Source organism: Electrona antarctica (assembly GCF_951216825.1).
Source record: "Electrona antarctica genome assembly, chromosome: 11".
Lineage (NCBI taxonomy): Eukaryota > Metazoa > Chordata > Actinopteri > Myctophiformes > Myctophidae > Electrona > Electrona antarctica.
In genome coordinates, this window is record NC_136792.1 from 32,984,096 (window position 1) to 33,003,558 (window position 19,463).

Sequence of the window (19,463 nt, forward strand, 5' to 3'; positions counted from 1 at the left end):
GTGTTTATTAGCCGTGTAATAAGCAGGATAATCAATGGTAATTATTGAGAAATACAACCCCTTCAGGGTGATAAGACCCTGTGGGGGTTTATTTCTCAATAATGATCTGCTCCCCATTAATTATCCCTTGGAAAATAGCCTCAAACCACACTCACTGATTATACATTACTATGACCTGGTGTGCACAGTTTCACTCAACAGCACAGCATTTTGTCGGCTAAAACTAGTGTCTTTCCTGTTTTCTGCTATTGTGGGGAAATCTTTCGCTGAAAACAGCCGATCGACAAAAGCTCACGACGTGCCACGACGATCTGCTGTTTCCGGCGAACGCTGGGGATTAAAGGATCACTCCGCCGATTTTCAACCTATCTGTTGCACAGTACAGTCCTTGAGTGAATGCACTTAATAAGCTTCTTCCCCTGTCTGCACACAGTGAATCCGACAGGTTTCTGCATTGTCACGGAGCAGGACACATGAAGAAAATAAAGGACGAGTCGCACGCGCTTAAAAAATATACATCACGTTTATTTGTACCGACACCGCTGAGTCCGCACAGAGGCAGAGTCTAACGATGTGCTGGGACGCTACAAACAGGTCCTGTGTTCTACCTCCGTACATCCAACAGTCAACAGATCACCAAGCGTTTTGCTTCTCGCTACCAAAAGGAAAAACCACCAAAAGAAAATAACAAAACATACCTTGACGAAAGCAGACATATATCACTGTTTTTTCTTCTTTTTTTGTTGTTCTTTCTCTTTTCTCTAAAGGTAACACAACGTACAAAAAGCAAGTCTGGAAATACAGTAGTAAGATTTTCGGCACCGTAAAAAAGTTGTTTTTTGTAATTTTTATCTGTACTCTCTTTCTCTCGCGCTCTCTCTCTCACTCTCTCGCTCTCAATGTGTGAATAAGAAAAACAATGCACTTATCTCTACTGAGCGTAGGCTGCTTGTTAGGACAGCCGAGGGCTAAACTGATGCAGATCGAGTCACGATAGAGACACGGACACACCGGCTGATCCCTGCTGCGTTACCGGAGGCAGCGTGCGGCTCTCCAAGAAAATGTTCACGCTCTGCAGAGAGCTACACGGTAGTGGTGGGTCGGTGTGAGGTCAGGGTCCGAGCTCTGCAGAGAGCCACACGGTAGTGGTGGGTCAGTGTGAGGTCAGGGTCCGAGCTCTGCAGAGAGCCACGCGGTAGTGGTGGGTCGGTGTGAGGTCAGGGTCCGAGCTCTGCAGAGAGCCACGCGGTAGTGGTGGGTGGGGGTGAGCCCAGGGTCCGAGGGTCCGAGGAGTAGAAGGGTGACAGGTGACGAAGATGCCGGTCGGTCCGTCGGCGGGTGAAATCGCACAATGTCAGAAAAGAAAGAGTCTCTCGACATCCTGTGCACTATACCGCGACGCCCGGGAGGGACGTAAAAAAAGAGGGGAAAAAAAGAAACAACAACAACGGATAAAAGTCCAGAAATCAGACTAAAAGATGTACAGTGTGGACCATACCATGTGTTCAGTGGCAGACCCTCTGGGCTGCAGCCTCCCAGGGCCCTCTGAGGCGCGGCCGAGGCCAAAGCAAAGCAGACTGTCTGTTAGGAGAAGGAAGGATGTGCTCCCCGCTCAACAGCAAGCCCAAGGCACCAGGAGAACCACCAGGAGATGCACGGCCCACGTCAGGCCCCGTGGCGGGCCGCGGTACGCCGAGTGCTGGCCACTCTTCGCTCGGACGCCTGCGGAGGACAGACGGACACCACAGGACATGTCTTAGTAATGAAATACTTCCTTTAGCATAGCGTTGCTGTCGGGCAAAAACGTCTTATCTTATCTAACTTAGTGCTTTTTGTCCAGTAATTTAACACCTTGATCACACAACTTGATCACACTACAGCGTCACACAAAAGCATCAAAAGTAGCAGATCCACAAGCTCGAGATTGTAGATCTGCTATTTTTGCTGTTTTTGAATTTGAAGCCTAAAAAAATCCAAAATAAAATATAAAAGTTTGGGAGATAATAAGGATTCCACCTGACAGAGACGATTGTTGACATGTCGCTTTGAATGTTTTTGTTTTCACCACCAACTAAACTATGACATCCTTGGCCTAAAAATAGGTTTGACCAGGGTGGTGCTACAAACTCAAACTGTTACTTATGAATAACTAGACCTGTTCCCGTCGGCCACCGGCCTACTTGGGAAGTTGGGAACGATGCAAGTTGGGAATCTACATCCATTCATCCATCCATCTTCAACCGCTTATTCGTAGTCAGGTCGCGGGGGCAACAGCTCCCCCAGAGAGCTCCAGACTTCCCTCTCCAGAGCAACATTAATAACTTCATCCTGGGGGATCCCGAGGCGTTCCAAGGCCAGTGAGTCGATGTGATTCCTCCAACTGCGCCTTGGTCTGCCCCGGGGTCTCCTCCCAAGTGGGACGTGCCTCGGGGACCTCCCTAAGGAGACGCCCGAGAAGCTGTCTCCTTTTCAGGCGAAGAAGCACGACTCTACTCCGAGTCTTTCTCGCGTGACTGAACTTCTCACCATGCCAGCCACCCGACGAAGAAAACTCATTTCGGCCGTTTGTATTCGCCTACAAGAACCTACAGGAACCTACAGTGGTATGTAATACCCGTTGTCATAGCACCCGTGGAGTGATGTGTTGTGAGCTTGTAGATCTGCTATTTTCACTAGTTTGGGTCCCAGGGAGACATACAATTTCTCTTTTGGTTCACAGGCTAAAAAATAACCACTGTTTTAATTGGCAACGAAACCGTCTTCCTTAAGGCTCATTCATAGTCTGGATTCTCGGTGGTGAGGTGACCACTGAACTACAACATGACGTCACGAGCCGCGGTGAAGAGCAAACCACCACCACCGCCTCTCTGTTTTTACTCACCTCACCTCACCTCACCTCACCTCACCACCGAAAATCCAGACTATGAATGGGCCTTTATTGTTCTCCTTTGCCCTGAGAATCTCTGTGTAGCCATATAGTGCAAATGTTAGGTGTTCTCTGGCTGTGCTCCTTGAAAGTTAATTATCTGTGCAACAGTATGGTTTGTGTGGGAAGAGAAGAGGTAATTAAAACGGGATTAAGCCAAAGAAAACTCCACAGACACATTAGGTGAGGTGACTCAATAAAGGCCGACTACTGTGCAGAGTTGAGTGTGTGTGTGTGTGTGTGTGTGTGTGTGTGTGTGTGTGTGTGTGTGTGTGTGTGTGTGTGTGTGTGTGTGTGTGTGTGTGTGTGTGTGTGTGTGTGTGTGTGTGTTATGATCCTTAGGGTCATCCAAATAACATACAAAAAATTGTGAATGAAATATTTAGTGGATCATGGTGAATTCAGGGGTTGAAAGTCGGGGTACCATAAACAACCTATATAAGGCAAAACATTCTAATTTTCATTATGCTTTAAGTAGCATGTGATTAGGGGGTTTTCATGATTCTGAATCCATTTCAAGCATTAGTTTTGAACAAAAACTTGGGCTAAATTCGGCCATAGCCACTTGCCCAATAATGTGCCCAAATGTGATTTTCGTGTAAAACTAATGCTTGCAATGGATTCAGAATCATGAAAAACCCCTAGTTTGACACATCACATACCACTTAAAGCATAATGAAATGTTTAGATGTTTTGCCTTATACAGTAGGTTGTTAATGGTAACCCCAACGTTCAACCACTGAACCCCATGATCCACTAATTATTTCATTCACACTTCACAGTTATTTGGATGACCCTAAGGATCATAAAAAACCTTCAACGATTACTATTGCAATCTCTTTTGGGTCAAACCTTAGATTGACTGGTCTACATTGGTTATGCCTGATTTATACGTTGTTGTGTACCAGTTCCGCATGACAAAACCGGGTTGTGAGCTTGTACATTGGCTTGATTGGCTACCTAAAAATGGCAACAATTCGTAAAAATTGCATTCATAAAAATGGCCTCACAAGTATACAGTGGTTGAAACACCATGCCCCCCCCTCCTCCCCCCCCTTACCGGACGAGGTGACGACTCGGATGTGGGAGCTGACGGCCCCCTCCCCCCCCTCGCTGACCGCCCTGACCTCCATGATGTAGGTCCCTCCCTCTGGCAGGGACAGCACTGTGGACGGGTTGATGGTCCTGACCACCTGGTTGTGGTGGCCCCGTCCCTCCTGACGAATGAACACCTGTGTGTGTGAGACACACATTTAACATTCGCCTGACACTCTTTTCATTTAGTTTCACTGCATTATTCAGTCTGAAATCAATGATTTACGATAATGGGATGGTGGAATTTCCATTTACCATGTATCCCACAGTGTCCGATTCATTGTCTCTGGACTTCACCGGGTCCCAGCTCAACGACACATTGTTGCCCTCTTGCACCCACATGAGGTTGGCGGGGGGCTCCGCCGGCGCTGCAGGGGAGAGAGAGCGTCAGAGATAGAGCACTAACAGGCATTACGGAGTTCCCACCAAGTAGGTCAATTGCTTCTGTTCCATTTATAGCTGTGGTTTTAACAACCATTTTTTCCTTGGAGTCCCCCCTTCTTACGTCTGACAGAAGCTGAGACTCCCTACATGCACACGCACGCACGCACACACGCACGCACGCACACACGCACACACGCACACACGCACGCACACACGCACACAATGTGAACCACATTAGCCCTACAGACATTTCCGCATAGCAAACCAAAGCATATCGACATGTTATGAACTTGTAGATTGTTTATTTTCACTATTTTGGAAATTCTTTGAAAAATCTTGAAATATAATGAAAGTTAGTCAAAAATGCTAGTAATGATATTGTGCAACATTTTAACACTGCCTCCAGTCCAAACAGACAAGGCCTGGACATTAACAAGCATCACATTTTAAAACAGAAAAAAGTTAATCAAAACAATTGTGTTTATCGAACGTGCTGCAGAATAGAGGTCTTCACAGGCGCTCAATTGCAAAACTCACGGGCTTTTCTGGTGTGGGTCGCGATGGCCGAGCTGGCGGGCCCAAGCCCGATGCTGTTGAAGCCCCTCACTGTGATGTGATAGAGGGTGTTGCCCTCCACACCCGTCACCACCACAGACGTCTCATTTTTGACCGTTCTCCTCTTCTTCGCCTCCTCCTCCTGTTCCGAGTCTTTCCAGTAGGCGACCTGCGAACGTATACGGACAGACAATAGTATTTTAAAATACTGCTTCATGCATGTCCTTGATTAATTCTCCCCATGGGGGACACACAGTAGACTGAAGACTTGACTTTTGTGCGGGTAGCTGTATGTGTGTGTGTGTGTGTGTGTGTGTGTGTGTGTGTGTGTGTTTGTGTGTGTGTGTGTGTGTGTGTGTGTGTGTGTGTGTGTGTGTGTGTGTGTGAGACTGTGTGTGTGTGTGTGTGTGTGTGCGTGTGCTCTTATATTATATTATTTTTGTCCTGCATTATTCATGTACTGTTGGGTAAGAAATTAGCATTATAGGGCTGCACGATATATGAACAAAATTTCATATCCCAGTATTAACTGCATTCAATAAAACGACCGTTAATCCGACAAATTGACATAATCAGACAAGCTTTTGATACGGAAGGCTTTAGGCAGCTTTCTACATTAAGATGACGCCTAGTAATTCATTTTCAATCAAAGGTGAGTGCAGGTCTAAATCTATGCAGCAGGTAGGAGCAGGCTCTGACACACGCACGTACAGTATGCTCTGCACACACACACACACACACACACACACACACACACACACACACACACACACACACACACACACACACACACACACACACACACACACACACACACACACACACACACACACACACACACACACACACACACACACACACACACACACACACACACACACACACACACACACAGCATCTGCCGTCCCATGCCAGAGTTGAACTGGCTACTGACTTTCAATAAGTTGACAACAAAATAGCCCTGATCCAGTGTGTTAGCGAGTTCACTAACGCACTGGACCAGGGCTAGTTACAACGTTGCACAGCGATCGTATAAATAGGTGCATGCACGAGCATGAGCACAGTACGCCACACACATGTACACACACACACACACACACACACACACACACACACACACACACACACACACACACACACACACACACACACACACACACACACACACACACACACACACACACACACACACACACACACACCCGCATGCACTGAAACTAACACACACACGTACACATGCACACATGTGTTATGCAGGTGCAGGCATGACGCATGCACGCACGCCCGCACGCACAGTCGCACACACACCTCATATCCTCTCGGTCTTCCAGGGCCAGGGTTGGGTGGCTTCCAAGTGACCCTAATTTCCGACGCAGAGATGCTGGCAGCCTTCACATCCAGTGGGGCTTCCCTGGGCTCTGAGCAACAGAGCGTTGAGAACTTTAGCAACCCCACAGACAGACAGTGAGTCAACACGGCGGCGCTGTGGAGACGCCTGCAACGGTGCTTCTCAAACTTTCTCACTTAACTTTATTATCAATTAGGCCAATGGTTCACAACGTGTGGTACGGGGATCCCAGTGGTCCTTGAGAGGGTTCCAGGGGTCCCCTGCAGCTAAATTAGTTCATTAATATAGCATCGGTTTAATCCAACATAAATAGGCTATTTACAAGCTTGTAGATCTGCTATTTTGAAAAAAAGTTACAAAATTATAAATATTTTTGAAAAAGCAAATCTTGTATGGTGGTCAAGAATATATTTAGATGGGGTCCGCAGCCAAAATACATACATACATCAATTTGGAGGTCCTTGACATGAGAAAGTCTGAGAACCAGTGCATTAGGCCACAGACCCCTATATAACACATTGAAGCACATGCTTCAATCATTTAGCAGAGAACCCCCTTGTAACCCCTGAGAGTGTGCTAATTGGGGTCCATTAGCACACTTTTAGAACCACCACCGCCCTACGCAAATCCAAAAACCACAAACATTGGAAAAACAACCAGCTCACCCCCTTCGGCGGAGTACACGGTCACCACTTTGCTGAAGGGCCCGTCTCCCTTGTTGTTGTAGACGCCCAGCTTCACCTCGAACGGGGTGAGGGGCGGGAAGGTCTCGTCGCGGTACTTGTAGGTCGTGGAGTCGGCCGACGTCACCATCTTCTCCTTCCAGCCTCGCGTGCCGTTGGCGCGGAACGCCGCGATGTAGCCGAACCCCTCGCCGTTCTGGAACTCCTCCGACACGGGCTGACGAGAGACACGTTCACAGGGACGAAAGAAGCTTGTCGTTGCTATCGTCAGGCAGAAAACCTCTTATCTCCTTTAACTATTTGTGTATTTTCGTAAATTACTTGATCATTTACTGACTAGTAACTACAGCGTCATGCAAAGGCATACAAAGTAGCAGAATCGCAAGCTCAAAATGCGACGGGAAGCGATTGCCGATCTGCTACTTTTGCTGTTTTGGAATTTGAAGTCTTGAAGTCTTGGAGGTTTCCACCCGGCAGAGACCATAGACACAATTACCTGAGAGAGCTTATGGACACAGATTAAAGTACTATCCAAGCTTACCGGCACCAAAGCCCCTGTAATTATAGGCAATTGAGTTTGCGTACATTTTCCTATTCAATACTGCTTGCTATTAGTGTCTCAACAAGAAAAGAAAGAAGAGAAAGAAAGGGCTCAAAAGTAATCCGTTCTTGGAAATGATGTAAACGCCACAGGCTGTATTTTTATATACAAACTCAAGCACCTGCCAATTGGGACCGCTGAGCTCAAGCAACAGCCAAAACTTGGGATCAGCCAACAGACAGCTGTTAGACTTTGTGGTTCATGACCAATTTATTAAAACAAAAATCCTCCAGTCCAGGAATCTCCTAATCATTACTCATTACTGAGTCTTTACTGAGCGAGTCCTATCCCAAAATGCCACTGCGCCCAGTGATATCACCACATATACTAGCCCTATTTCTTCACAAGGATTGTGAAGAAATCTTCTTAATTTAGATTATAGTTCTTTCTTGATCACTAAAGTACATAATTTGATTTAGTAGCCTACCATATGCTGTTTAGACAGATGCTGTGTTTGATGTTTGCCTGGTATCCTAGTTACGCTGAGACACAATACATTGTTCTCTCTGCACTCTACGTGATGATTTACCTTGTTTGTTTCTTACACTGGTCTTGCACTTTTACCCTGGATAATAGCCTCTGCTAAATGCCTAAATTGTAATTGTAATTGCATAAATGTCCCACATGACTAAATGTAATGTTGTGCTGTAGTCTTACCGTATTAGTATTCCTGTCATGTATATAATGTGATGTAGAATATGTTGGTGGCCATGACAATTTTAAATCATTATGTTCTATAACATACAGCTGTGATTTAATATTAGGAGCTGGTATACTATATCTTAGGTCTCTTACTGTTCAATGTAATAACCTTTTCATAACTTGTTTGTAGTCAAACTATTAATGTAGGCTAAATTATGTACTTGGTACCTCCGCACTGGCAGTCCATCTTTATGACTCTGTGACAATGTTTGATTGACTTTATACAATAAATGCACTGCCTATTTTAACGTCTATTCTGCAAATGGAAATAACATTCATGATATTGAGGATGTTTGATTGACTAGCCTATATCTGATGTGACTCCACTCCATCCCACTACAGTTAGTATCACACAAAAGCAGCAAAAATAGCAGATCTACCAGCTCAAAATGTGTTGCATTGTAGATCTGCTGTTTTATTTAATTGTATTTATCCTGAAAACCAACAGTTTTGGACATGTGGAGGTTTCCAGCCGAAAGCAACCACATTTAGATCTCTTCTGATGAAGGCCAATCACGGATAGCGTTGCGTTACAGTTTTGCATGGAGACATCAGAGAAGCACACATCCCACAGATTATGAAAACATGACCAACGACAACAACAAAAAAAGAAATAGAAGACGAGAAGAGAAGAGAAGAGAAGAGAAGAGAAGAGAAGAGAAGAGAAGAGAAGAGAAGAGAAGAGAAGAGAAGAGAAGAGAAGAGAAGAGAAGAGAAGAGAAGAGAAGAGAAGAGAAGAGAATCACATACCTACTGGGAGTATTTCTCCCAGTAGGTATGTGATTTTTTTCTCTTCAACAATGTGCAAACACAGCAGCAAGATGTGTGAACTGTTGTGATAAAAAAATGTTAGCCAATGGAATAGGACCGCCCTATGGACTACTAACCATTGAGTTTCCTGCATTATCTGTACTGAGTGGACCTCTGACACAGACAGACTTACTGCATATAAACATTATCTGTACTGAGTGGACCTCTGACACAGACAGACCAACTGCATATAAACATTATCTGTACTGAGTGGACCTCTGACACAGACAGACCAACTGCATATAAACATTATCTGTACTGAGTGGACCTCTGACACAGACAGACCAACTGCATATAAACATTATCTGTACTGAGTGGACCTCTGACACAGACAGACCTACTGCATATAAACATTATCTGTACTGAGTGGACCTCTGACACAGACAGACCAACTGCATATAAACATTATCTGTACTGAGTGGACCTCTGACACAGACAGACCAACTGCATATAAACATTATCTGTACTGAGTGGACCTCTGACACAGACAGACCAACTGCATATAAACATTATCTGTACTGAGTGGACCTCTGACACAGACAGACCAACTGCATATAAACATTATCTGTACTGAGTGGACCTCTGACACAGACAGACCTACTGCATATAAACATTATCTGTACTGAGTGGACCTCTGACACAGACAGACCTACTGCACATATAAATGGAGCTGCTACCTTTAAACACATTTTAAATCTGTATACTATTTTAACTAATTGACTGCCAGTTTCTCTAGAACAGTCTGCATGACACTGCCAGCATTTTTGAGCATTTTTACTACTAGTCTTTCAAGACCCACGGAATATAAATGTAAACACGAAATATCAAAAAAAGAAAGAAGAGAGTCTCTACTTTAATTGGAAAATGTAATGAAACTATTTGCAGTTGAATATATTTTGTTTTCACCAAAAACATCTGGGAACAGAAAACTTTTTTTTGTATACAGTATATATAAATTCTATATTATGCAAACGCGGCTTGGATTAGTTTTTTCAGCTGTCCTCTGATCCGGAAGCATCAGAGGATCATTTTTTATTACGTTTAGACACATTGGCCATTGGCATGTTTTCTCATGCCAAAAACGCTCAATTTAATTGAATTGGAGTCCCCTACGACACGTTCAGATTTGTATCCTTTCCACCCGTTCTACCGAGTGTGCGCGTGTACGTGCATGCGTGCGTGCGTGCGTGCGTGCGTGCGTGCGTGCGTGCGTGCGTGCGTGTGTGTGTGTGCGTGCAGATTTCCTGTTTTTCCTATAGACCTCTTGTGTGTCGGAAAAATCCCACAACAGGCAGATGGCTGGCTAAGGTGTTATAGCGGCACACACGCGGGGCATTCTGACATCCTCAGCACAGCACAGCTTAAGCATGCCACTTGTGTTATTATTCCTCGAAACAGAAACAGGCAGACTACCAGCAGACTGCTAAAAATAAACGGGCTTAGAAAACACCATGCGCCGCCATGCATTCCCAGCAGAGACGGCCTGTGTGACCTGACTCCTGATGCCTGCTCCTATATGCTACTGTAAGCACACTGTCGATCCTCATGAAGATATAATACGCAGTGGTGGAAAAAAGTACTCAAATGTGTTACTTAGGTAAATGTATTAATACTGCAATGTACTGTAGATGTACTCCATTACAAGTAGAAGTCCCGTATTAAAAATGTACTCAAGTAAAAGTACAAAAGTATCGGCATCAAAATGTACTCAACGTACTAAAAGTACTCATGTTGCAGAATGTCCCATTTCACAAATTCAAAATGTGTACAAAATCTTTAGAAAATAGCAGATCTATACGAGCTCACAAGCTCGTGGATCTTGAGTGAGTTTGTAGATCTGCTATTTTTAAATGGCCGAAATGTATATAGGGTTGAAGTGGTTAATGTAGGCTATGTTTTCAAAATTAAAATCTCCAACGTAACTAGTAACTATAAAGTTTTAAAATAATTGTAGTGGATTAAAAGTAAAATTTTTGGCTCTGAGATGTAGTGGAGTAGAAGTAAAGGTACTGGCAACTACTGGAAATCGGAAATTCTGTAGTACAAATACCTCAAATTTGTACTTAAGTAAAGTAAATATATATAAGTAAGTAAATATACTTAGTTACTTTCCACCACTGGGTATATAGTCGACTCCTCACTAATGCTCATTAAAAGATGGTCAAATTATTTCTCTATTAGGTCTGGACTAGTCTAGCTATTTTTGTATTTCCATTTCTGCTAATAAGCAAGGTTGCTTAGATGATTTCTATTTATTTTGGGATAAATTCGCGCGACTGTAAAGACGAAACGAAAGTGGGGAGGAGGCTCCACTTCTGCTTTATATTTTACTCATGATAGCTCTTCCGTTGCTCCAGACTGTATGATGGAAGCATTTGTAAATTGCGAGAGGCAATGCGAGACTAGGTCTAGACTCACTATTTTTTTTTTTTTTTTTTCCAAGAACAAAATATGCTTCTATTTCAGAAAATGGATTGAAAATGGATGAGGTGGTCTGTACTGTATACCTAAAGTACAATTCTGAGGTACTTTTACTTCACTTGCGTTTCGATACTTTTGAAAAATACTTTTTTATTCCACTACAGTTGTTAGTTACTAGAAACTTTACAATTTTAGATTAATATTACAGAACATACATTAACCAATTAAACTCCATATATTGTATCTACTATAGTATTTTATACTATTGTATTGTGGTATTGCTACGTTTACGACAGTAAAAAACAAAAAGGTTAAAATAATGTTTCTGTGTGCAGTGGACGAATTGTGGAATGTCATGCTCATCTGCTGTTTTACCAAATTGGTGATATTGGGATCAGTCTCAAACACCTGCTACGCATTTAATCAAACTAGATTCAATTAATTTAGCAAATGCGTTACAAACACCTGTAACGCTTGTTTGCTAGTCTGTCGCGCCATTAACACGTAAAAATAATCATGTCTCCCAAAGGCATTGCCGAAATGAGCCACCCGGCCTGCCCTGCGGGGGAGGGAGTGGAGTGATGTCGCTCATCAGGACTTCGTTTTAAAATGACGGCCAATCATCTCCGTGACTGCCTAATTACAAGGACGCTGAGCTAAAATCAATTAGCCTCCATCATCAACATTATATCTGAACTGGTAAAAGCATTTGAGAGAGGCAACGGAATATGAGCCCTTAAAGACGAGGTGCGATGGCTTTTGGTGGACTTCAGTCTAAAACGGAAGGCTGTGTGCTTCTGAACCAGAGTGTCGCATCCCATCAGGCTATGGGACAAACAACTCCACGACGCTGGAGTTGTTTGTTTACAAAACATTACAATTCAGATACAGAGAATGGAGCTACTACGTGGCTTATTTCTAACCTATAATGTTTTCTGACACATATTTTACTAGCATGCTGAGTTTAAAAGTTTAAAATGTTTAAAATGAGTAATACACTGTCTGAATGTCATCTTGAATGAGATTTAAAACAGAGTAGTTCTGTAATCAACATCAGCTGTGTTTGGAGGAATACGCAGCCATAGGAATCAAACAGGTGATTCAAATCAAGATTAAGTTTTATTTATTTATATGTCATCACACATGTTTTCGTTCAAAGGAAGTAATTAAAATTGGATTTTTATGGACGTTTTGATATAAAAATTCACACAAATGGAAATGTTGTCATTGTTTTGGCATCCATTGTTAGGTATGTTGATATGATGACCACGGTCATCATATCGGCTAAAAGGTCTAAAAGTGTAAAAAAAAAAGTTAAAAAACATATTTTTCCATTTCATTACCTCTTTAAAAAAAACACCCAAAAACAACAAAAACTAAAGAAAAAACAGTAGTAAGTTACTACTGTTGAGTTGAGTGAATCGTTACTACTAGTAATGATTCACTCAACTCACAGTCTGATTCATATTTGAAATTGAAATGGTTCAGTCTGGGTTTTATCAATAATTATCATATGAAAAGTAGGCCATTAAACAAGAGCTTGTGTCAAAAATAATAAGCACACTGGATTCACTGGAACACAGACAGGTCCCAAAATCAGAGCCTGGAGTCCAGCCGGATTCCTAATGTTCAGTCTGGTCAGGAAGTGAATCGAGTTTCACATTGGACAACACTTTGGGCAGCCGTTTTCTCCCCGAAAGTGACAATATTATTATGTTTTACTAAATAGAAAGATTTGGGTGTGCGTTTGATGATGCATAATAATGGCCATTACACACTTAACACATGTTCGATATCGTCTGTCAGGTGGAAACCTCATATGTCTAAAACACTACTTTTCAGGATTCAAACTCAAAAGTAGCAGAAGTAGCAGGCCGACAATTTCAGAACGCGACACTTTGCGCCACGCTTCACGCTTGTAGAGCTGCTGCTTTTGCGTGACGCTGTAGTACAGTATGATGAAATAGGGCATTATGAAAAAAAACATGGACATAAGAGGTATTTGCTCGACAACAATGATATGGTGCACAGGCGGGGACAGTGAATTGATATCTCTACTGAGAAGTCTGGGGCAGGGGCACGCCTTGTCGAATGCCGAATCACACGGCAAAATAATAATAATAAACATCTGTCTACCTCGCCAAGGTATAGCCGCGATACTCCTGAACGGAATTGAGGGGGCCTCCCTCTCGCTGTGCGCTCGCCAATGGTGGCTGCAGGGGCACCGCTAATGGCCCTGGCAATGGCTCCCAGTTTGAAGGAGCGGGTCTCTCACCGTCTCATCTAATGAGTCGCTTGAATGAAATGGCGCGGACTGTTTAGTCATTCATCCTGCTTAATAACCCTGGCCCTCCGCAGCCCAGCCGTCCTGGGCTCTTGACAGCGCTCCACAGATGATTGGAGAGGCAGAAGTGCCGTGCCGCGCCGCTCACATCACGCCCTGACTGCCAAAGAGGGCTAACAGTCCTGCTCCGTCTCCTTCCATATTCATCTCCATTGATCACCGGCAGTAGTTCCTGATTTATTTCCAGAAGCGTTTAGCCGGAACCGGGAAAGAAATAGGGCACGGCGAAAACGACTGTAAATGACACTGCACGCTAGGGAATGGGAGACATTGGCAGCCGGAGTGAAAAGCATGTGGGCTTCACCACATAGTGTGATTCTGCTGCACTGTGATGGAATTATTGAAGGGTAACCATCTCCTACACCACTGGCAACGAACGGGCAGGTGAGCTTAGAGAGCTATAGCCACGTTGTCCTTTGTCTTTGCTGCTCGGTGTAGGAATAGACTCTATGCACAGCAGCCATATTGGAAAGAAATTGGGCCTCCTCCTTAATTCCTTCACAGTTTATTATACTAATGAAGGCTCTGTTCCATTCAGGTCAAACAGAGTCAGGGTGCTGATATTGTTCATGTTGGCTCACTGGAAGAACAAGGCTACACCAACACCTGTGGCTCTCAAAGTCATGGTTACTTGAGTTTAAATAGAGAACCTTACTAGTATAATTGGTAAGACCTGTGAAGGAAGTAAGGAAGAGACCCTATATCTTTCCAATATTACAAAGAGTGAACATACTAATAATTAAATAATATTCACCGATATATCAGCCGATATTGACCTGGCTGACTGGCATTGGCATATAAGTTGACATCCACCGACTGCAGTGGTCGATGTGTTGTTTTGACGTATCAGTGTTGTACTGGCCATGTTGGTAATATGCAGCCAGTGCCTGTTCTGTATTGTTATGTCTTTCTGTTTGAGCAAGACCAAGGACCTGGAAGTCATAATCGCGCTGACTTCAGAGCAATACAGACGGGTGGAGAACAATAAACAATAAAAATACATCAAAAGACGATCTAGACAGGGAATGAGTTAACTGGAGGATTGTGCTTTGCAGACAATCCATGCTGTTTCACAGCAACCAGGGACACTGGTTGGATGACATTTACAGGGGCTTTCTAGGGGTTCTATTTTAGACACGGTTATATTGGATTTTATTCCTAATAATCACTTGGATTCATGAGATGAAAGTTTAATCTAAGAAATGCAGGCAGGCAGGCAGGCAGGCAGGCAGGCAGGCAGGCAGACAGACAGACAGACAGACAGACAGACAGACAGACAGACAGACAGACAGACAGACAGACAGACAGACAGACAGACAGACATAGGGGGGGGCTCTATTTTCATCCATGCTTAAACCCCTTATCCCACGCTATTTTTCTTCTTTTTACTATTTTGAAAAACATTTTTGAATAGTTAAAATAGCCAATGTACAACTCACATTATTTTCAAAATAGTAGTAAAGTAGTACAAAAGGGCACAGTATAGTTTAGGGATAAGAGGTTTAGCATGGACGAAAATAGAGCACAGAGAGAGGAGGGAGAGAGAGAGAGAGAGAGAGAGAGAGAGAGAGAGAGACAGACACAGAGAGACACAGAGAGACAGAGATGGGGACGATGCCATAAGCTCAACCCATAATGACATTCCGTGACTGGATATAAATAGTGAGCAATCAAGTGTGTCCCAGGACCTAAACACCAACAGCCCATCTGGAATGGGGAGGGGGGCTTCGCCGCCCCCCCCTTTAATGTCTCACAGAGGTGCACTTCTCTTCATGTGAAGGTTATTTTCCTGGGTGACAGTTGGGTTCCCATACTTAATAACTACAAGAATAACCCTTGCTTCCCTCACACATCTGTTCGCCACTCCCCTGCTAATAGATCCTTCATCTGCAGGCCCTGCAGTGTTGTTGTTCATCTGCACACGTCGTCCCTCGCCCCTCGGAACCTGGCCCCGAGCCAGAGGTGTGCTGCTACCGTAGCTCTTGTGACAGACGTTTCAACGCTATATAATACCCTCTTCACTTGGCGTGAGGCTATGATTAAATTGTGCGATGGCCGGCACATTACACAACAGATGCTCATGAACGCATCCGCCTCCAAGAAAGGGGACTGTTCTGAGATTGAAAGTTAACTACCACCATATCTCTTAAATACGCAGTGCTGTGTACCCCCCCCACACACATACACACTAAAAAAGAAACCCCATGAGCATCAGTTATTATGATTATATACTAGGAGGAAGATGACTTTAAAAAAAGACCTCGTGCATGAGTTTTACTCTGTTAAACCCACCAAGAAAGATTTTGTAGACATCTTTATTTCATAATGTCCCATAACTCTGTGTTTTGTTCCAAATGGGCTGCTGTAGTTGCCGATTTACCGTTAAACACACCGTGCATGCTCAGTCTTTCACCTGTACCACTCGTTCTTGGATATAATAACATCAGATTAAGGTAAGAAAATGGCTAGTCCGGAATTCTCCTTTAACACCCTACTTGATCACACTAACGCATCAAAAGTATCAGACCTACAAGCACTGAACGTGGCGTGAAGCGGTGCGTTTCGAGGTTGTAGATCTGCTGTCGACACTGAATCATACAGAACTAAACTGCAAGCTGTCCAGCTATAGCAGTACTACAAAGGCATGATCAAACTTAAGAGGGTTCTGATCGCCGGGACCGCAGGGCAAATCTGCCATCAATCCACTCCGTCCTTTGAACACAACATCAAATCCCACAAATAAAAGAATTCAACCTGCTTTTCATCTCCAGAACCTCTATAGACTCTTGATCTCTTGTTCTTTTCTTTTCTGCACTCAGCTACTGACACTTAAATGAGATGTTTTTTTTCCACCCTGCCTTGATGATACCGAGACGGCAACCACCAACTATGGGACGATTCAGAAAATTTCACATCACAATTATTGTTGCCAAAATGATTGTGATTAACAATATTATCACGATATACCGGTATGCTTAAAGGAATAGGATAAGTCGTCCTTTAAAACTCTTAAAATGCCACTTTTGTTAACCCCTTGCAGCCCATGCTAGGCAAGACAAGACCTAGCAGTTTTACCATTTCGCCCATACCCGAGGTGGGGTTGGCAAAAGGGCCTTTCTGTGTGGAGTTTGCATGTTCTCCCCGTGTCCCCTAGGGTAGGTACCCTCACAAAAACCATGCAGTAATCCTGGTCTCTAAACTGCCTCCCCCTGGCCAGCCGGGGCGCCTGATGGAAGGGAAAGGAACTGGTTGGAATAACGTGTTCCTTCCACGCGCTACGTCCAACCGGGGAAACTCCCCCCTGTCAGGTGAAAAGAAGCAGCTTGGACTCCTCATGCATAGAAGGAAGCATGAGGTCAGTCCGCTGCCCTCCCCAGGTTGGCAGAGGAAGTGTAGCGCCCAGGATTACATTAGATAATATTGACACTGGGTGGAAAAAATGGGTTGCAAAAGGAAAAGATTGTTTCTAAAGTGCATACGACGGAAGTCCCGCCCCTAGACACCATGCATTAGGATTCTTTATGTTTGATTTTGTTTGTGTTATTATTAGAGCAATAAACAATGATAACGCCTATCCTATACCATCCCATCGCTACAGAACCAACCTCACGGGGGGAAAAGACTCAAAACTAAAGTCTGTACAACAGACTTTACATTTCTCAACTCAAGTGAGTGCAGCTGGGTATGAACTAATGGCATCATCTGTACATGCATGTTAAAGATTGTCATTAATAACCAAAGCGGTTTCCCTTCATGCTTTACTAAACCCAGCGTGGGGAAGCCTCGTCCATCAGCTGGCCTTTATCACCTTAATAATTTCTGACAGATATTCCGCAAGCAAAAAAAAAAAGAAGAGGCAAGGGAAGGTATTTAATGAATGGCAAACTGTGTGATCATTTAACTCACACTCCTCTAGCAGGTAGGGTAGGTTATCAGTGGCCAAACTGTGTGATCATTGAACTCACACTCCTCTAGCAGGTAGGGTAGGTTATCAGTGGCCATTCAAGTAGCACATACTAGTGATTCTAAGAACCACGTTTGAATTGATACTGTCGCTGTTGGGTGGAAACCTTGTATGTCCCAAACCGTTAGTTTTCAGAAAATGAATGAATGAATGAATGAAACCTGTGTTTCAAATGGATCTTAACCACTTTCAATTTATGACAAAAAAAAATCTGAAATAGCAAAAATGTGCAGATCGATTGGCTATTTTCTCTACTTTTGTGTGATACTGTATAGTACTAGTAGGGCATGTTGAAGTAGGGCATTAATATCCCCCCCCCCCCCCCCTAAAAAAATACACCATTATGGTGATAAGAGGTTTCTGCCCAACAGTGACAATATGCAATTATACAATTTTATCTCCCATGGGACCCACTCCACTGTACAATACTCAGTGTTCATTTAGCTCTGAGAGTGTATTGGGTTCATAACTATCAACCATTAAAGCTGGGGACCCTGTGGGACCTCATCAAGGACCCCCTGGGGGTGTCTCAACACAAAGGCTTAACGTGAAACCCGTTTGTTGGATCCATGATCCCACTGATTGGTGCACGGGATTTATAACACGCTGTGTATAGTTGGTTCAGTTGTTTTTACTTGCATTTCAAAGCCTCGATCGATGCTTTAAAGCTCACAAGGCATGTCACATGTGTGCTTTTCCACTCAAGTATGTATTGAATGCTAAAATACAGTACAATACAGTACAGTACAATGGAGTACAGCTGCCTGTTGTGCTATGCTGCGTTTGGAGGTCAACAGTGTTTTTCGGTGGTTCTCAAACCTTTTGTCGTGCCAAGGACCCTCAAATATATGTAAATTATTTGGCCACGGACTCTCACCTGAAAATATGTTATGTCCCCCAGTGACCCCACTTTGAGAACCACCGTTTTAGAGCACATAATATCAATACTGGCGTTTTGGACTGCAGGTCAGCAGCATATGTAACTCATGGTTAAATCGGCAGTATGAATTTATTTTTTCATTAATACATTTTAAATTTGTCCAATCTGTATGGTAGAGAATGTTAATGTCAGAAAAAGAAGAGAGAAAAAAAACACCATCAGTTCCAATGCAAATTATTGACAACGTTTCAAGCCAAGGCTCTGCATCAGTTTTCTTCTTTTTCTAGTGTCACTTTCCAACCCCTCACCCTGTGCGCCGTAGTCTATTAAAGTTAGAGAATGTTAATATAACTTGGGTGGTTGTATTTTGTCTCTATAAGCACCTGAGCATGTCACAGTGAGCAGAGGACCTTCCCTCCCACTCCAGGTTCAGGTTCAGGTTCATTTATTTGTTTGTCCCCGAAGGGCGATTTGGTTTACAGCAAAGCATAACAGGCAGACACATGAATCACATAAAACACAGTAAAAAAAAAACATGGTACACATAAGAAAATAAAAACAGGATGTCAGTTCAAGGTTTAAGTGTAGCAATGGAAATTCATAACCTCCTCCTTCTATCGGCATTTAGAGCCTGGATAGAAACAGGCACGAAGGAGAATTTATACCTGTAACGTTTGGCCCCTGGAACCTTTAGGCGAAGGAAGCAGCCTGTACTCAGAGCTGAGGGGATGGGAGTTGTCCGTACAAATG

The 19,463-nt window shown here is 43.6% G+C and overlaps 1 protein-coding gene across 4 annotated transcripts in view; it reads right to left on the bottom strand.

Moving 5' to 3' along the window:
* Positions 1-528: 528 nt before the first annotated feature.
* Positions 529-19,463, bottom strand: part of cntn5 (contactin 5) — a 162,712-nt gene continuing 143,777 nt past the window's right edge. For all 4 annotated transcript variants that reach the window (XM_079513507.1, XM_079513508.1, XM_079513509.1 and 1 more), the window contains 6 exons: positions 6,974-7,208; positions 6,269-6,378; positions 4,943-5,129; positions 4,277-4,389; positions 3,987-4,158; positions 529-1,722 (listed from right to left, as the gene is read on the bottom strand). In XM_079513507.1, the coding sequence (XP_079369633.1) occupies positions 1,613-1,722; positions 3,987-4,158; positions 4,277-4,389; positions 4,943-5,129; positions 6,269-6,378; positions 6,974-7,208 (927 nt within the window). In that variant the 3' untranslated portion in view covers positions 529-1,612. The remainder of the gene's footprint in view (positions 1,723-3,986; positions 4,159-4,276; positions 4,390-4,942; positions 5,130-6,268; positions 6,379-6,973; positions 7,209-19,463) is intronic.